At 37.6% G+C, this 16712-nt stretch overlaps 1 protein-coding gene across 7 annotated transcripts in view; it reads left to right on the plus strand.

Moving 5' to 3' along the window:
- hdac7a (histone deacetylase 7a) overlaps nucleotides 1-16712 on the plus strand; it is a 75045-nt gene that overhangs the window by 43161 nt on the left and 15172 nt on the right. For all 7 annotated transcript variants that reach the window (XM_026199116.1, XM_026199117.1, XM_026199118.1 and 4 more), the window contains 12 exons: nucleotides 2387-2504; nucleotides 2606-2706; nucleotides 5515-5637; nucleotides 6193-6299; nucleotides 7460-7561; nucleotides 8481-8640; nucleotides 9650-9831; nucleotides 9954-10136; nucleotides 11095-11311; nucleotides 11393-11526; nucleotides 11965-12085; nucleotides 12320-12369. In XM_026199116.1, the coding sequence (XP_026054901.1) occupies nucleotides 2387-2504; nucleotides 2606-2706; nucleotides 5515-5637; nucleotides 6193-6299; nucleotides 7460-7561; nucleotides 8481-8640; nucleotides 9650-9831; nucleotides 9954-10136; nucleotides 11095-11311; nucleotides 11393-11526; nucleotides 11965-12085; nucleotides 12320-12369 (1598 nt within the window). The remainder of the gene's footprint in view (nucleotides 1-2386; nucleotides 2505-2605; nucleotides 2707-5514; nucleotides 5638-6192; nucleotides 6300-7459; nucleotides 7562-8480; nucleotides 8641-9649; nucleotides 9832-9953; nucleotides 10137-11094; nucleotides 11312-11392; nucleotides 11527-11964; nucleotides 12086-12319; nucleotides 12370-16712) is intronic.

A 16712-nucleotide genomic window follows, 5' to 3' on the forward strand; every position in this document is an offset into this window, starting at 1 on the left:
CTAACATGCATCTTAAGAAAGAAAGAGATTGACATTTTAATTTGTCACAGTTCTTCAACTAAGAAGAATCGAACAGGTGCTGTGCACAAGTACTGTAGGTTGTGTTGTGGAGGTCAAACAAAAAAAGGTGCGATCATTGTTCTCAGTCGATTTAGTACATAACCCGACCGACCGAGTTTTTGATTGTGCCAGTGCCCTTTTTAATAGTAGCTCAACTGAAACGGCTGCCTCAGGAAGTAGCTCTGAGAGTAAAAACAAAACTTTGTGGTTGAAAACACATGGGAGGAGTCTGCACTGAGCATGGATCCCTGAGTATTTACTCTCTCACTGCTGCCAGTGACCTGCCAGCTACAGCAACTACAGATCGTGCCATGCTACACCATACAATACCATGGAGCAGACATACATGAATGGATAGATGCTAAAACCATAGTACTGTGATGGATTTCATGGCACTGAATAATAGTCAACACATCTGCATGTATTTACCTGTTACTCCAAGTTATTTAAAATATTGCCATGACATTTCTACGATATACCGGTCACCAAAAAAACCTTGGTGCCATGTCCAAAACATAGGTAGAAGGATAGAAAACAAATGATAGATAGATAGATAGATAGATAGATAGATAGATAGATGATAGGGGTTTTGCACTTTTGCCCTCTGCGTGTCTGTGGCAGCACTGTGTGTGTGTGTGTGTGTGTTTGGTGTGTGTGTGTGCAGTAGAATTGCTCCATTGTGATCATGAGCGTCTCCAGAGCTGTGTCATGCTGCAGCGCTTGATCACGCTGGCAAACATTAATACCACTTTTATTGCTGTTTGTTTTTCACTGAATGAGAGCAGTAATTATCCTGTTGAATCGTGTTGCACTGTAAAACAGTCTAAAAACCACTGCCACCTGATTTTCTATTAGATAAACTGCGCGTTAAGCAGATAGTGATTTGTTGTAACAGTCAGTGATGTTCTTGTCCAAAAAAAGATAATTTCTGGTGATGCACAATAGTCTCTCACATGGTAATAATTCACTGCAGTGGAGTGTTTTATTTTATTTTTTATTTTTTTATCTAGCTGATGCTATGGCTGTTGTGAGAGAAAGCACCTGCAGAGAGGTGAAATTAATCGCTCAGCGCAAACAGTAACCGTGTCAATATTGACCATATTGGTTAGAGCCAGCATGACGTAGCCGACACATAAAGGGCGCTCTGGAAGGACAGGGAGGCACTGAGTCAACATGCAGTTTCCTTCCCTCGACCTCACTGCAACCTCGACCGCACGGCTCTACAATGGAGCTCGACCACTCTCACCGTACAGGCCCTCGATAGAAACATCGCTGACATTTCTCTGTGGGAGAAAACTGGGTCAGTGACTAGTAATCAGTCAAATCAGATTTACCATGTTTTTAAAAAATGGCCTTACTTTAGTTACAGGGCCTATTACAGGGCCAACTAAACTAAAATAGACTGAACGAAAATGAATATAAAATAAACAAAAAATTAGGGATGCACGCAATTATCGGACCGATATCCAGATTAGCCGATAATGGCTTTAAATGTCATATCGGACCGATATGAAAAATAATGCTGCTATGTCTTGCCGATAAGATGAATATGTTAACTCGCATGTGCTCAGGGTGTGCTAGCGATTAGATCACGTCCGCAGGGTGAAAATATTGTCATATCAGATAACGGCAAAATCCTATATCGTGCATCCCTACTAAAAATAACACAACATAATAAAATAAAATAATAAAATAAATTAATTTAAAATGTAACATTTATTTAAAATATATAAAATAAACTAAAATAACAAAACGTAATAAAATAAAATAATAAAATAAATTAATTTAAAATGTAACATTTATTTAAAATATATAAAATAAACTAAAATAAAACAAAAAATATAAATGTAATTAAAAAAAATTTTTTTTTTAAAAATGTTATATTTTTATTTTAACATGATAAAAAGTAAATAAAATAAATAAATTTTAAATTCATAAAAAAATATTAAACCTTATTTACTTAAAAAGGCCTTGTCCTGGACCAACTAAACTAAATCAAACTGAGATAAAATAAAAATGATGCAAAATAAAATGTAATATAAAATAAATAAAATAATTTAATAAAATAAAGAAATACAATTAATATTATTGAAAAAAAAATAAATAAATTAAAATTAATTTAAAAACAATAATAGTATACTTGACATTGAAAATTATCTATATTTGCATTGCCCCTTTTTGTTAATAATGTGGTTTGGCATTATTTCATTGGCTGGTTGTATTTATGGAGGGCCACACTCTCTGAAAATATTGAGAATATTACGATTTAAAACTGAGAATGGTTTGCTTTCTTTGCTTTTAATTGGCCGGTTGTGTTGATTGACAGGTGCTGTGGCCAGTGCGCTGGTGAAGCAGAAACTGGCGCAAGTGATTCGGAAGAAGCAGAAGGCGGTGCTAGAGAGGACCAACTCCAACCCTCTGAGCAGCCCGTCCGTCGCCTACCGGTTAGAAACAGTTCTCATATCCACCCACAACTGTTAAAGTACACATGAAAACTACATGCTGTCCTTCAGATCTTAGCAGAAGGCCTTCTGTGTTTCCTCAGGGAGCTGGTTCCAGATCCCGGCGCTCCTGTGCAGCCGCTCATGTCCTCCACGAATCCAGCTCTCAGCGAAGGGCCTGACGAACCACCCCTGAGACGAGCAAGTATGTCACTGTCACACATATAAACATCATCACATGACAGTTCATTCATCAGCATCTGTGGATGAGTGTGGAAGCCATTCAGACAGACTCCCAGCGCCTCTCTTTCCTCCAGGCATACAGCGATCTGTTAACCAGGCCTTGTGTAACTTCTCTTTTACCTCTGAAAGACACTCCCCTGTGAGCCCCAGGGGCAGAACACCGCGACTCTGTCTGTCTGGACGTCCAGTTACTCACATGAAGAGTTTAAAAGTCTTTGTTCTGCTTCTGTAGTGCTAATCATCTCTATAATCATTGCTCATACTTTTATGGGTTCAGGATTTGTAAAAGTCTGTTCACACCAAACACAAATGTAAGGCCCAAAAATTCAGTCCAGATTTCACATTCGATGTGTCTGTTCAGTCCAGTGCACATAGACTCTCTGACAGTAGATTAGATAATTAATAAAATAAATATTGGTAAAATAAACCCCAGACAGGCTGAATGAAAATGCATTCACTCTCTTACAGTAGGTGAAAAAAATAAATAAATAATAATAAAATAAATATTAATAAAATGAAATTAAAATGCAGATTCACTCTCTGACAGTAGGTGAATTTTTTTTTATATTAATAAAATGAAATTAAAATGCATTCACTCTCTGACAGTAGGTGACATTTTTTTTATATTAATAAAATGAAATTAAAATGCATTCACTCTCTGACAGTAGGTGAAAAAATAAATAAAAATAATAAAATTAATATTAATAAAATGAAATTAAAATGCAGATTCACTCTCTGTCAATGAAAAAGAAATAAAGAAATTTAATAAAATAAAATAATTAAATTAATACATTTAATAAAATTAAAAGAAGAAAATGCAAATATACTCTGACAGCTGGTGGAAAATAAATAAATACAAATAATAAAATAAAATTTACATGAATAAAATGTAATGAAAATAAAAATCACAGTCAGTCAGGGAAAAGGAAATAAAGAAATAAAAATAATAAAATTAATATTATAATGCAAATTCCCTCTCTGACAGCAGGTGGCGCTTGTAGAAAAAAGCAGCACAAAAAACACCAAAAGTTCAAAAAGGAAGTCAAACAGTCGTTACATGTTTTTATGTTTTTTTGAGATGCAACACCAAAATAAAACAATAATACTTCCTGTTATTCACTGTCACAAAATAGTCTGTTTGTGTCACCAATTTGTAGTTTTAAGTAACAGCGTCAACTCTGGTCATGTGATGAAAAGGTGCTCATTGATTGGCCAGTTTTCTTCGCTATGTGTTGGGAAAGACATTAAGACACCTTTACGTGTCGTGTTTAGTACTGAATATCCATCTTGATATGAACAGGCCTCAGGTATTAAACTTGAGATTTCTTTCAAATAGTACAAACATAAACGCTAGACATTTACAATAATGTAAATCCCACAGCCAGCTCAGCTACTTTACTAAATGATTGAGTTGTACGGATGATAAAAAGTGCACAAATCATAATCATGTACGCATAGGGACCAAAATATGATTCTGGAGCCATCAGAAAAAGTGAAATTGTGAACAGAGCGTTCGGCAGAAGAACAAGTTTTCAAGTAGTTCTTGAGACAGTTTCCAAATACTTGACCTGTCCACTTCATATCAGCTCAGGATCACTTTGTACTCGATGGTTAAAAAGAGGAAGCGTTTAACATGACGCTGCGCAGGGCCGCGTCATTGACTGGTAACTGTGAGTAAGTACAGCTGTGGGATTACAGATCTCAACCAGAACTACTGTTTCACAATGATAAAAACTACTAGCAGGAAGTACAGAAGAGATTTCAGAGCCACCTTCTTTTAGACAAAAGCACAGAACTGTGACTGTGTGATCAAACAGAGGAAGTAGATGCTACGTTTGCATATACTGTAAGTAGTTACAGGTCAATAGATGTGCAAAACCACATCTACTGTAAATCAGCTCATTGCTGGGTTGTATCATTGAGCTGGCGAATGGTTAAAGGATAGTTCACACAAAAATGACAATTCGGACATAATTTCTTCTTCTAAGCATGTTTTAATGAAACCTGAGAGATTTCTGTAAGTTGAGATAAAAAAAAGACAATTGAAAGTCCCTTTAACCTAAACTTTGACGCTTCTAAGAGTGTATAAAGACTTTTCTGAAGAAAAACGAGAGCTTTATATGATGAACCGATTTAATTTAGCCGTTGTTCACGTATAAACATTGCTAAACACACATACATAGAGCTCATTAAACGTACGCTCAAACGTACTTGTTGGTCTTTGCATATCAAGCTGAAACATTTAAAAGTCCTGAAACGTTTCTTTATACCGAGCTAAAATATAAAAGTAGAGATATAACAGTTGCTGCTAGACGTTAGCAAACATGCTAAACATAGCATGCTATCAGTGCTAAGAGAAGTTGCACTTTAAAGCATCTCTCCTAAAATCTGGGAAAAAAAAGTTATCAAAAATTACTTACCCGCCCTAATCGTCTTCTGACTTTGTGTGTGTGTAAACGTGTGTGTGTGTGTGTTTAAATCTCAAGTGTGGATGTGGTATTTTCAGCCCATAGGTTGTCTTGAAACACATGCTGGTTGTTTGTTGCAGTTATGTCAGTTTTATTGATGCTACTGTATATTTTCATTTATACACATGGTTGTTATTTGCAGTCATGAATGGTTACTTTTTAAAGAGCAGATTGATGACACATCAACACAGACGTGTGACACGAACAAACTACAACTGAACCTTGATGACAGTTCACTACACGACCCAAACTGACTGAAACCTCCCTTTGGTTCGGCTCTTGTTGTTTTGTTGTTGTCGCAGCCTCGGAGCCCAACCTGAAGGTGAAGCACAAGTTAAAGAAGCACCTGAACACCCGTAAGAGCCCGCTGACCCGTAAAGAGAGCGCTCCGCCGGCCGTCAAACACCGCGTGCCTGACACGCTGGGTAACTACCACACGTCTGCTGTTAGCACTCAACTCTTCTGATGTACAGAGACTTATTTAGCTGTTTTTATCATGTTAAGGTTTTTTCTTGCTTTTAGTTGTACATATTTAATAAGATTAAAATCTCTTTGATCATTTACTCACCCTTGTGTCGTTCCAACCCTGTAAGACTTTCATTCGTCTTCAGATCACACATTAGGATATTTTCATCAGAGATTTCTGTCCGTCTATTGCTGCCACTTTGAAGCTTCATGAAGAGATCATGAAACTGATCCAAAAGAATTGAGCAGAGTACATTTCTCAAAGAGACTTGATCGCTTTATCTAATGAACAGATTTGATTTAGGCTTTTATTCACATATTGCATTAATCAAAGCTAGCGTTGGGCGATTTTTCAGATTTGATCAGTTCATTTGAATCGGATGTTTTGGCACGATTGTATTTTAAGGAATCACAATTTTGAATAGAAATAATACGACTATGACCAGTCCCTTCAGTACATGTAGTGATGTGTGTGTGTGTGTGTGTGAGCTGACAGGTGTGTGTGTTTGTCTCAGATTCGTCCCCCAGCAGCAGCAGCACCCCAGTGTCCGGCTGCAGCTCCCCGAACGACAGTCTGCCCCATGAGAACGGAGCGCTGCCCTCCTCCAGCCTGGCCCATGAGGTAACACTCCTCTCTCTCCGTCCCCTTATAACGGGACGTTCTGCTAATGCTATTATAAATCCTAGCATTAATGGAGAATGGCTCATTATGTAATGATGTAGTCAGTCGGTACAGTTTAAATGTATTGAGCTTCTCCCTTTCTGCCGTGGAAAGACACACACACACACACACACACACATACAGAGAGAGCGGGGCATGATGGGACAGCTCTTTAATAATCCTCTGGCGGGTGTTGTTTGTAGAGAAAGCGGAGCTCGACAGGGCTTGTTTCGGGAGGTTCCCTCTCTTTGGCATAATGACATGTTTTACACAAAGTCACCGGAGAAGGAGCGCTGCATGCAGCTGCGGGACACCAGATCTCTCGCTTCCACCCCGAGCCTCCTCATCACTTTATTATACATTTTTGGGGCTTGCATTAATAATGCAGAGCTCTCTGACGGGTCGCACAGGAGCCTCGTCCGCTCGCACGCAACAGTAGATCACACAGATTATTACAACTCTTTTCTATTAAGGGTCAGGATATTCCTCATGGAAATTAATGTCTGAGGCAGTTTTTATTTATTAATGATGGCTTTTTTAATATATATATATATCTTTTTTAATACATAGTTAACAAAATATTATTTTTTCTTCAACTGTTCTCACTATTAAGTAGTTGCATATTACCAACATATTGGCTCTTCATTAGTTTGTATAAAGTACATATTAATGTCTTGTTTCGACCATATTTTAGATTTCCCTTAATCCTATCTCATACCTAGACTTAACAACTACCTTTTAACAATTTAATTATTAATGAGCGGCAAATTACAGTAGGAGCTTATTGAGGCAAAAGTCATAGTTAATAGTGATAGTGATTAGTCTCAAACTAAAGTATTGCTGATTATTATAAAACAAATCAACATCAGATATAAAGGTATCTGTAAATACTATGCATGAATAATGCTTTGCTGAAATATATATTACCCGAAACTAACCCTATCGTGAATAATAGGAATTGAATATTTTGAATTATAGAATACAGTGTCCGTGGTTATTCTTCTTATTTTAGCTGCATTTCCCCACTAATTCCTGTGTGTGTGTGTGTGTGTGTGTGTGTGTGTGTGTGTGCGTGCGTGCGTGCGTGCGTGCGTGTGTGTGTGTGTGTGTGTGTGTGCCAGGCTCAGAGGCTGCTGTTGCAGGACGGCTCTTTAGCTCACTTCACGGTGCAGAATCCCTCGGGTCTCCCCACCATCACGCTCGGCCTCCCCGCCAACACCAAGGTATCGGTCAGATCACAGACAGCCTGAGGACTGCACAACCTTAACAAACACAGTTCAGATTACAGTCAAGGACTTTACCTGTGCTTTAGTTTGTTAGCCAGCAAAACAAGTGCCCTTCTTTAAAATACTGCAAAGCATTATTAAAATATAATGATCCAAGATGTGCTTTAAAGTAAAATGGTTAAATTTGACATTGCAAAGTGTAGTTAAAATAAAATGGGTTAGATAAGAAAAGGTATAAACTTAAGTGGACTTTTATTTCATTGATATTGTATTATCTGCAAGTATAGCTATTAAATATTCATTTAAGGTTTAAGTGTGCACAATTAAGCAGACTTCTTTTTTACAAAATGACAAATGATAATACGATTATTTCTGTTCCTAGATGATACTTGGTCAGTATAATTCATAGTTAAAACGTAGTATATTTAAAATGCATTTATTTCACACAAGTATAGTTCAGTTCAGCCCTATTAACATGTTTGCTGACATATTGCGTTAGACTTACTGATATAAAAATTACAATTCAACGTTACACAAAGCACATTTCTTCTTATTAAGCCTAAAAAATGTTCACTGTTGATGAGGATTGCATCTTAGACTGCGCTAACTTTAATAAAAATACCACTTTGAATTATAAAATCACTCACAAAGTAAGAGTCTCAGATAACACGGAATAGCTCAAATAAAAGTAACAAATGTGTTACTTTACATATGAAAGTGATGCATTAAGACTAGAGTTTTTTAATTTAATTATTATTATTTTTTTAATGTGTCAGTGCTAACTTAAGGGTCATTTTGACTCAGTGTAATGTATTTTCACAGGGGTAATGCATGGTATGATACCTTTACTGTGAGTGATTTAGAAGCTGCAGTGAGCTCTGTTGTGAAGTGGACTCTTGTGGTGGTGTGTCTGCAGGCGGAGGGGGAGCTGGGCTCGCTGAAGATGGGTCGTGTGCCCGGGGTGTCAGGGGCGTCTCCCGTGATGCTTCCTCTGGGTGTGGAAGAGCAGAGCGGGCTCATACAGCCCGTCCTGATCCTGGAGCCCTCTGGACTCATACACACCCCTCTCCTGGCCGGTGAGGGATCTGAACACAGCCCGAATCACTCTCAGAGGAGAGGCTTGATGTGTGCGCCATCTAGTGGCCACTGCTTCAAACAACAGTCTAGCAGCAGTGACCAGTTATCTTCAGATTATAGACTACATTTATTTATTTATTTGTATTCCTATTCATAGTGTGTAGTTTTTGTTTTTGTTTTACACAACAAACAAATATAGGACATCAGGAAAAATAGAAATTTCTATTCTAAAGTTTGGAGTCAGTAAGGTTTATATTATTTTAGTTTTATGTATTTTTTATTTAATTAAATGTTATATTTTTTATGAAATTAATATTTTAAATTGGCAAGGAGACATTAAATTGATTAGCAGTGACAGTAAAAAAAAAGTCTTTTAAATTATAAAAAAAAAATAGTGTAATTTTTTTTGTGCAAATGTTCAAATGCATGCTGTTCTTTTTAATGATGCTGTCAATTCAGATATGCATTATAGCAACACATTTTGAAAATATATTAAAATAGAAAACTGTTTTTTTTAAATTATTTATATTTCATTTAAAAAATAAATATTTGAAAATATATCACACAATATTAATATCAATATACCATTCAAAATTAATGCACTGTATTTGTGTTAATATTAACAAAACCTTTGGGAGCATACATGACTTCTTTCAAAAACAGATTGATAAAAAAAATTAGATTGATAATATTTATTTTATTATTGATTATATTTTCAGATTTTATTCATCAGAAATTATTAGTTATTATTACGAAAACAAAAAACCTAAACATAAAATAAATGGCACAGTCCTATATTTAAATACAAAATCAATATAAAAAAAATAAATTACATGACGTATGCATTCATAATTCACGTACTATACTTCACAGAGTTTCTGATGATATATTGTTATATTAAAGATAGTGTGGATCATGTTTATTTTTTCTCTTTTGTGTGATCTGAACTGTGTGGCATGATATTTTTGATATCTAGCAGGAAGTGTAATCAGATGAGTTTGTGATCAGTTCCAGGTCTGGGTCCGGTTCCCCTTCAGTTCAGTGCGTCTGGTCCTCACAAGCCTCTGAGCCGGACCCGGTCCGAGCCGCTGCCCCAGAGTCCTCGTGCGCTCCACCCGCACCTGCTCCAGCAGCAGCAGCACAGCGCTCAGATCCTGGAGAGACTCAAGCAGCAGACGCACCTGGGCAAGGTGCACATCAATTTATTTAACAAACCTCATCCCAGATGCATTCATATTTGATTTGAAATGCAATTGAAACCAAATATTTTTCGTGTTTTGGATTGATCTGGATCTCTGTCTGTGTGCCGCAGCTCATGTCGAAGTCCAGCGAGAAGCCTCGCCTCCGGCAGATCCCGTCAGAGGACATGGACTCAGAGGAGGTGGGGCCTTCAGCGGGCGACGCCCACCAGGGCAGGGTGAGGGCGGAGTCTCAGAGAGAGCTGGAGAGTCAAGAGGAGCAGCTCAACCTGCAACACACCGTCATTCTCAACCAGGTCAGACACAAACCACCACACGCTTGAGGAGAATACGCCGTATACCTTTTGTTGTGCCAAAATGTTATCACATATCATATGAAATATGAAGAAAATGTAAATATTACAATAATTCTGTGCAGATGAAAGACACAAAAACATTTTATTTAATGTTTATGAAAGATACTGGGATGCTTATCAAGGCTGGATTTATTTGATGAAAAATACAGAAAGCAAAATTGTGAAATATTTTTACAATTTAAAATAAGTGGTGTCCATTTTAGTATTAATTTATTACTGTGATGTAATGCTTTATTCCAGTCTTCAGTGGCATATGATTTCTTATGTGACAAATTTCTCATTATTGTCAAGGTTGAAAACATTGTGCTGGCGAATATTTTTGAGGATTTTTCAGAATTGTATAAATCTTTTTTAATTTTATAAAGCAATTTACTGTCACCTTTATACAATTTAATACATCCTTGCTGAATAAAAACATTAATTTCTTACAAAGAAAAAAAACGAAACAATGACCAAGCAAACTATTGAACGATACTATAAATGATCTCAAAATCACAAGAAAAAAAGTTATATTTTGTATAAAGAAAATAAACCATGCTTCTTTTTATTATCTTCTTTTTTTTTTTTTTTTTTTTACAACAATTAATTATGTTTTCCCTCCAGTTCTCATTTAAGGTTTGTTTCAAAATCTCATTATTATTATTAATTATAATCTCCATTAGATGTTCATTACTCTGATACAACAAAAATAATACTAATAAAAAATTGTATCCTCTTATTTTTCTTATTTACACTGTACCATCATTTTGTTTTGTGTTTGGACATCATTACAGAATTTGCATGCAGGAAAACTTTGCAAAAGAAATGATCATATGTTATTTATTTCATGCATCAGATGCGGTTGAAGAGGTTATGCAGACATGTTTTCATAAAGCCTGCTGAAATGCTTTCTCTGCAGTCCCGTCTGTGGGAGACACAGAAGCAGCTGCAGCAGCTGCGCAGACAGACGGCTCACATGGAGACACTGGCGGTACCCATGATGCTCGGCGCCGCGCACCGGCCGCTCTCTCGTACGCAGTCGTCTCCAGCCTCCACCTCGCTGACGCTGCCGGACAAAGCCTTGCCTCTCACCACGGCCCCGGAGCCGCCCCAGAGCCAGCCGCGCTTCACCACGGGTACAGAGCCTCCACCAATCACACTTCGCTCTGCAGCAGAGGAGACGCTCGCAATGACTGTGTGTGTGTGTGTGTGTGCAGGCCTGGTGTACGACTCCCAAATGCTGAAGCACCAGTGCACGTGTGGAGACAACAGCAGCCACCCAGAGCATGCTGGGAGAATCCAGAGCATCTGGTCACGCTTGCAGGAGAGGGGCCTCAGGGGCCAGTGCGAGGTATTTACAGCATGCACTTCCTCTCCTCTCCTACAGAGGGCGCTGTAATCTGTCCTGACGTTATTATTGAACGTTCTCTTGAACACATCCACAGTAAAGACACAGTTCAGTCCGGAATCAACATCCTGTCATCATCTTTTTTCAGTGGAATGCACAAGAGTTTGGTGCCTTTATTAATAAAGTGTACGTTAATAAGCTTCAAAGTGACATAGTACACCATAAATGTGTTATTAAAGTAGTTTGCATCACGCATCCAATATATTTTGTATTATAGTCCACTGTATAATAGTCTTGAGATAATTCATGAGAGAGTGGCGTTTCTCAGTGCACATTCACTCGCATTATATTGAAAAAAGATCATTGAAAGCCTCCCTGCCTTTACAGTAAGAACTCCGATGCTGACGGCGTGTTTGCACCATGTTTTTGCTTCCTCTGCAGAGTATTCGGGGAAGGAAGGCCACTCTGGAGGAGTTACAGTCTGTTCACACCGAGCGTCACGTTCTGCTGTACGGCACCAATCCACTCAACCGCCTCAAACTGGACAACCGCAAGCTGGCCGGTAACACATCCTCACACACACACACACACACACACACACACACGGGTCACATCTGATAGACATGAGTCAGCTGCAGCTTGGCCGGCACAACACCTCATTTCTCAAAGCAGAGGCACGCAGGCACGACAACACAGGAATATAAGCGACTTTCACAATGACTAAAGGGATGGAAATGTGGAGCTGTGAATGTGAGAATGACAGTTAATCTGCTTGACGTCGCTCTGTGTCCGACAGGCATACTGTCACAGCGGATGTTCGTCATGCTGCCCTGTGGGGGAGTCGGGGTAAGTGAAAACACACACACACACACACACACACCATAGCTTGGTAATAACCCTGCAAGAAACATGTTAGCTTGGAAATTAAGTAAAAATGCATGATATGTTGGTGGCCAGTGTATGACTTCTGCTAGTTGACATGTAGTTGTAAAGTTACTTACAGTAGAAGTCGAATGTCTAAAGTGGACTTTCAAAATGCAGTTTTACCACATACATGTTGTTTTTCGCCAAGTTTCACATCTTGTGCACTCTGTGAAGGTTTATTTCAAGACCCATATGTAACTCTCCATTGTTTTTGGACAAATTTCAATTTGGGTTCATCTGCTATCAGTAATAATAGACCATGTGCTAACACATTAGTTTACCATTTCTCACTAGTTGCTTATTAGCATGCACATTAACTAACGTACAGTATTAGCTGTTTATAAGTACGTATAAAGCACAAATTAATGCCTTATTCTGCATGATCATATTTTAGATCCCCTACTCCAACCCCATTCCTAAACTTAACAGTGACCATAATAACTATTAATAAGCAATTAGGAGTTTATTGAGGCCAACAAGGTGATAGTTAGTAGCTAGCTAACAGTGAGAACTGGTGAAGACCATTTCACTTATTCTGTTTATGTTTTAAGAAGTAATAAGAAATGTGACAAAAAGCTAACGATGTCTCACATACAAATACTTACTATAGTTTTTGAGTGTAAGAAATATAATTTTATTGTTATAGTCAATTTATGGCACATCTATTTGATGTTTTATGGTCAAATTGAAAGGGATATAATGCAAAAACACTGTTTATTTGACACTGTATCTGCTCATAATTCACCCAATAAATGAGAAACCTGTCAAAATTGACTCACCCTCATATTGATCCAGACCCATGAAGCTTTTGCTCTTTTTCAAACACAAATGAAAACATTTTCAGTCTGTTGGAAGTCTACACAAACAAAACTTTAACACATCCAAAAAAGTACAAAAAACAAAGCAAAAGCAATCCTTGTAAATTAAAGATTTTCACATCCATTGCTCAACACATAAAGCTCAACAAATATGTGAAACAAAAGTTGTGGTTACTCTGTAGGAACAACTAGGCTAAAACCTAGAGTGTGTCATTTGGGATCATGACATGTGTGGCCACTGTGTTCCCTCAAACAAGCCCACATTGACACCTGCTCTAGCAGAAACCACCGGCTGACACTCGGTTTGTTAAAAGTGTGGGACAGATCTGAGGTCAGAGAGCACTGATCCCAGCGCAGTCTATCCGGGCAGAACCGGCTGGAAATTGGGAGAAAATGTTGAAAACTTGACTCTGACGATCGAGCTCAGAGCAGGTCCATGTGGAATGATTGGAACAATATGTGCCATGAAGGATAAAAGAAATTCCAGCCCTCTCATTGTTCACGCTGCCAAACCACAAGCAATGCAAAAAAAAAAAAAAAAAGGATGAGGGAAAATAAGAAAGAAAAGAGAGAAGGAAGATGTGGGGAGCAGGGCAACAAACAAAAGGGAGAGAGGGGAATGTATAACCTCATTCTTTCGTCTCATGGCCACCCCGTACTCTCCTGACGCTTATGAAGGCAGTTTAAGAGAGTAATGATGCTCTCTTTTCTCTTACTAGTGCTGTTTACTAAAGTGAGCATCACTGGTGCTTCCACTCAGAGTTGGGGCTTTGTTCAAATCACATGCATTGAATTATACCTCAAATCGATTGATTTAAATAGATTTCTACTTGGCGGCTGATAAAACACATGATAAAATCCTATAGACTTGCACCGAAGAAGTATTTGTGTGAAAACATGGCTGTTTTATCTCAGTTTCGAGCACTTGGCTTGCCATTGTAAAGGCATAATTCACCCAAAAATGAAATGTTGTTATCATTTTCTCACTCTCAAGGTGTTCCAAACCTGTATGAGTTTGTTGGTAACCAAACAGTAAATGGTAGCCAGTGTGAAAATTAGGGTTATCTGGTGTTTATTTGAGAACATATGATTCCCAGAGAGTGCCCCGTTAGAGCGTTTATTTTTATTTTACGCTTTTCATCAACTTTGTGAAAAAAAAACTAGGTCACACTTTATTTTAGGGTCCAATTCTCACTATTAACTAACCATTAACTATGACTTTTGCATCAATTAACTCATTTGCTGCTTATTAATTATAAGCTAGGGAATTGGGTAGGATTATGGATGTTATGCATTATATGTACTTTATAAGCACTAATAAACAGCCAATATGTTAATAATAGACATGCTAATAAGCAACTAGTTATTAGTGTGAATTGGACCCCATACTAAAGTGTTAACAAATACTACTGTAATTATTTACAAAATAAAATAAAAATGTTACAAATAAAAAGATCTCAATATTTTTGCAGATGCTCTGTAAAATAAATATAATTTCAATTGCAGAAATTCTTATTCATGTGTAAATTTGTATCATTTGTGCAATATCATGGTCTATTTCAGCTTTATATCAGCCCCCCTGCACCCTAAGAAATATTGACATCCAAATAAAACCACTAGTTATAATGTTATATTATGTGATGCGCAAATGCAAGAGACATTTACTCCCTTCTATTGCTCACTTGCTATGACGTGTGCTTTAAAAAAACAGAAATGACTAAATAATAAAAAAGTGAAAAATCCAGACTTGAGAGGATACTTGGGTACTTTTCAGATTTTGAGCATGATTTGAAAGTGACATATACTGAATCTAAAGGATCAGATTGCACACGTGTGCTTTAAAAATATCTGTTTTGTGTCAGTGTGTGATGAAAACGTGAACTTGTAGCTATGCAGCTAACCACAACAACTAAGAAACCATTGCCCTAGCAGCCAATCAAAAGTTTGGCGTCATTATGATTTTTGTATTCATCAAGGCATTAAATTAAACAGATGTAAAAAATGTCACTAAAGATTTCTGTCAAATTGAAGCTGTTCCTTCAACTTATTAAAATATATTATTGAATTGAAATAATATTTCACTATATTACTGTATTTTTGATCAAATAAATGCAGCCTTTACAAACACACAAACATTTTAGGCATGATAACCTACAAGCGGGTGTATCGATGAGAGCCTATGTTTATGACAATATGGAGACCACACACAAAGAATATTTAAACATGCCATTAGTATGACACAGAACAGGAAATCGATTTATCGTTTCGCTCACTCCAGCCTCTTTCTTTTAGTGTATTCTTGAAATCTAGTTTATGTTCTGTAATTTGTAGCACACACTTCGCCTTGTGGATGCTTACAACAAAAACAAGCATCTAAATACTTTAGCACGCATGAGCGATCTTTATACAAATATGGTTGGATAAACATGTTTCGTCAATGCCATCAGTTTGAAAGCATACAGCTGGTTATTCATTCATTTGAATAGGATTACGCTCAGTTTACTGATTGGTTTAAATGGTGGATTCAAACTGAGACGGTTTAAATGTGAGTTGGGATCCCAGCTGGTCTTGCCGTCTGCGGTTGTTGTTGACGAGCACATCTCTATGGCATCGGTTTGCTGTGTGTGACGCTGGCATCGCGCAGCCGTGCCCTTCAGTTGAACCGCTGTTTGCGGCTTTGCAGATTTATGAACGCTGATCACGGCTGTCATAATGATAAATGGGCTAGTGTGCGCCAAGACGATTGAGCTACATCATTTTATTCTGGCGGAATGGGTGACTGACGGAGATTATTTGTCAGGAATTACATGAGCCAGGGTTTGGGTGGAGGCGCCTACTCGCAGCAAACTGGGAAACATTCGCAAAATCAAGTGTTAACTTGGGTTTAGATGCACATGAATCACTGGAGCAAAGCAGAGTGGGGATTAGATTACTCAAAGTCTGCAAAGGGGTAATTAAATCTAACAAATAATGTAAAAAAAATGTGTTATATTTGGGAAAATGAAATTCCCTTAATCTTGCCTTAATCTTTGAAACAACTGAGAGATGTTGAATCATCTCAGTTTCTGCGAGGGAAGAACAAATGTATACTCGAGTGCATTAAGGATTAGGGTCTTTGACAGACGGCGTGTTTTTCTTCTTCTTTGAAAGCAATGGTGCAGTCAAAACATCCAATAGAGTGGGTTTTCTAGGAAATGCATGTCTCGTCAATACTACCGCATATTGTGCACGTTACTTTTTGACAGACATTGATGTTGTCATGATTCAGATGATGTGGATTTGAAAACAGATGGACTGTAAGTTAATAATGATTTATTTCTTAGCCTGTGGCAAGTGTTCGGTGAAGTGATCAATGCAGATGTGAGTGTTATGTCGATGTTTTTAGTTGTAATATGAACTGTATGTTTGCTTTTCGAGTGCTGGAGATGTTCGAAATGCCTTGCGTAG

The sequence above is a fragment of the Carassius auratus genome, chromosome 23 (genome assembly GCF_003368295.1).
Source record: "Carassius auratus strain Wakin chromosome 23, ASM336829v1, whole genome shotgun sequence".
Classification (NCBI taxonomy): domain Eukaryota; kingdom Metazoa; phylum Chordata; class Actinopteri; order Cypriniformes; family Cyprinidae; genus Carassius; species Carassius auratus.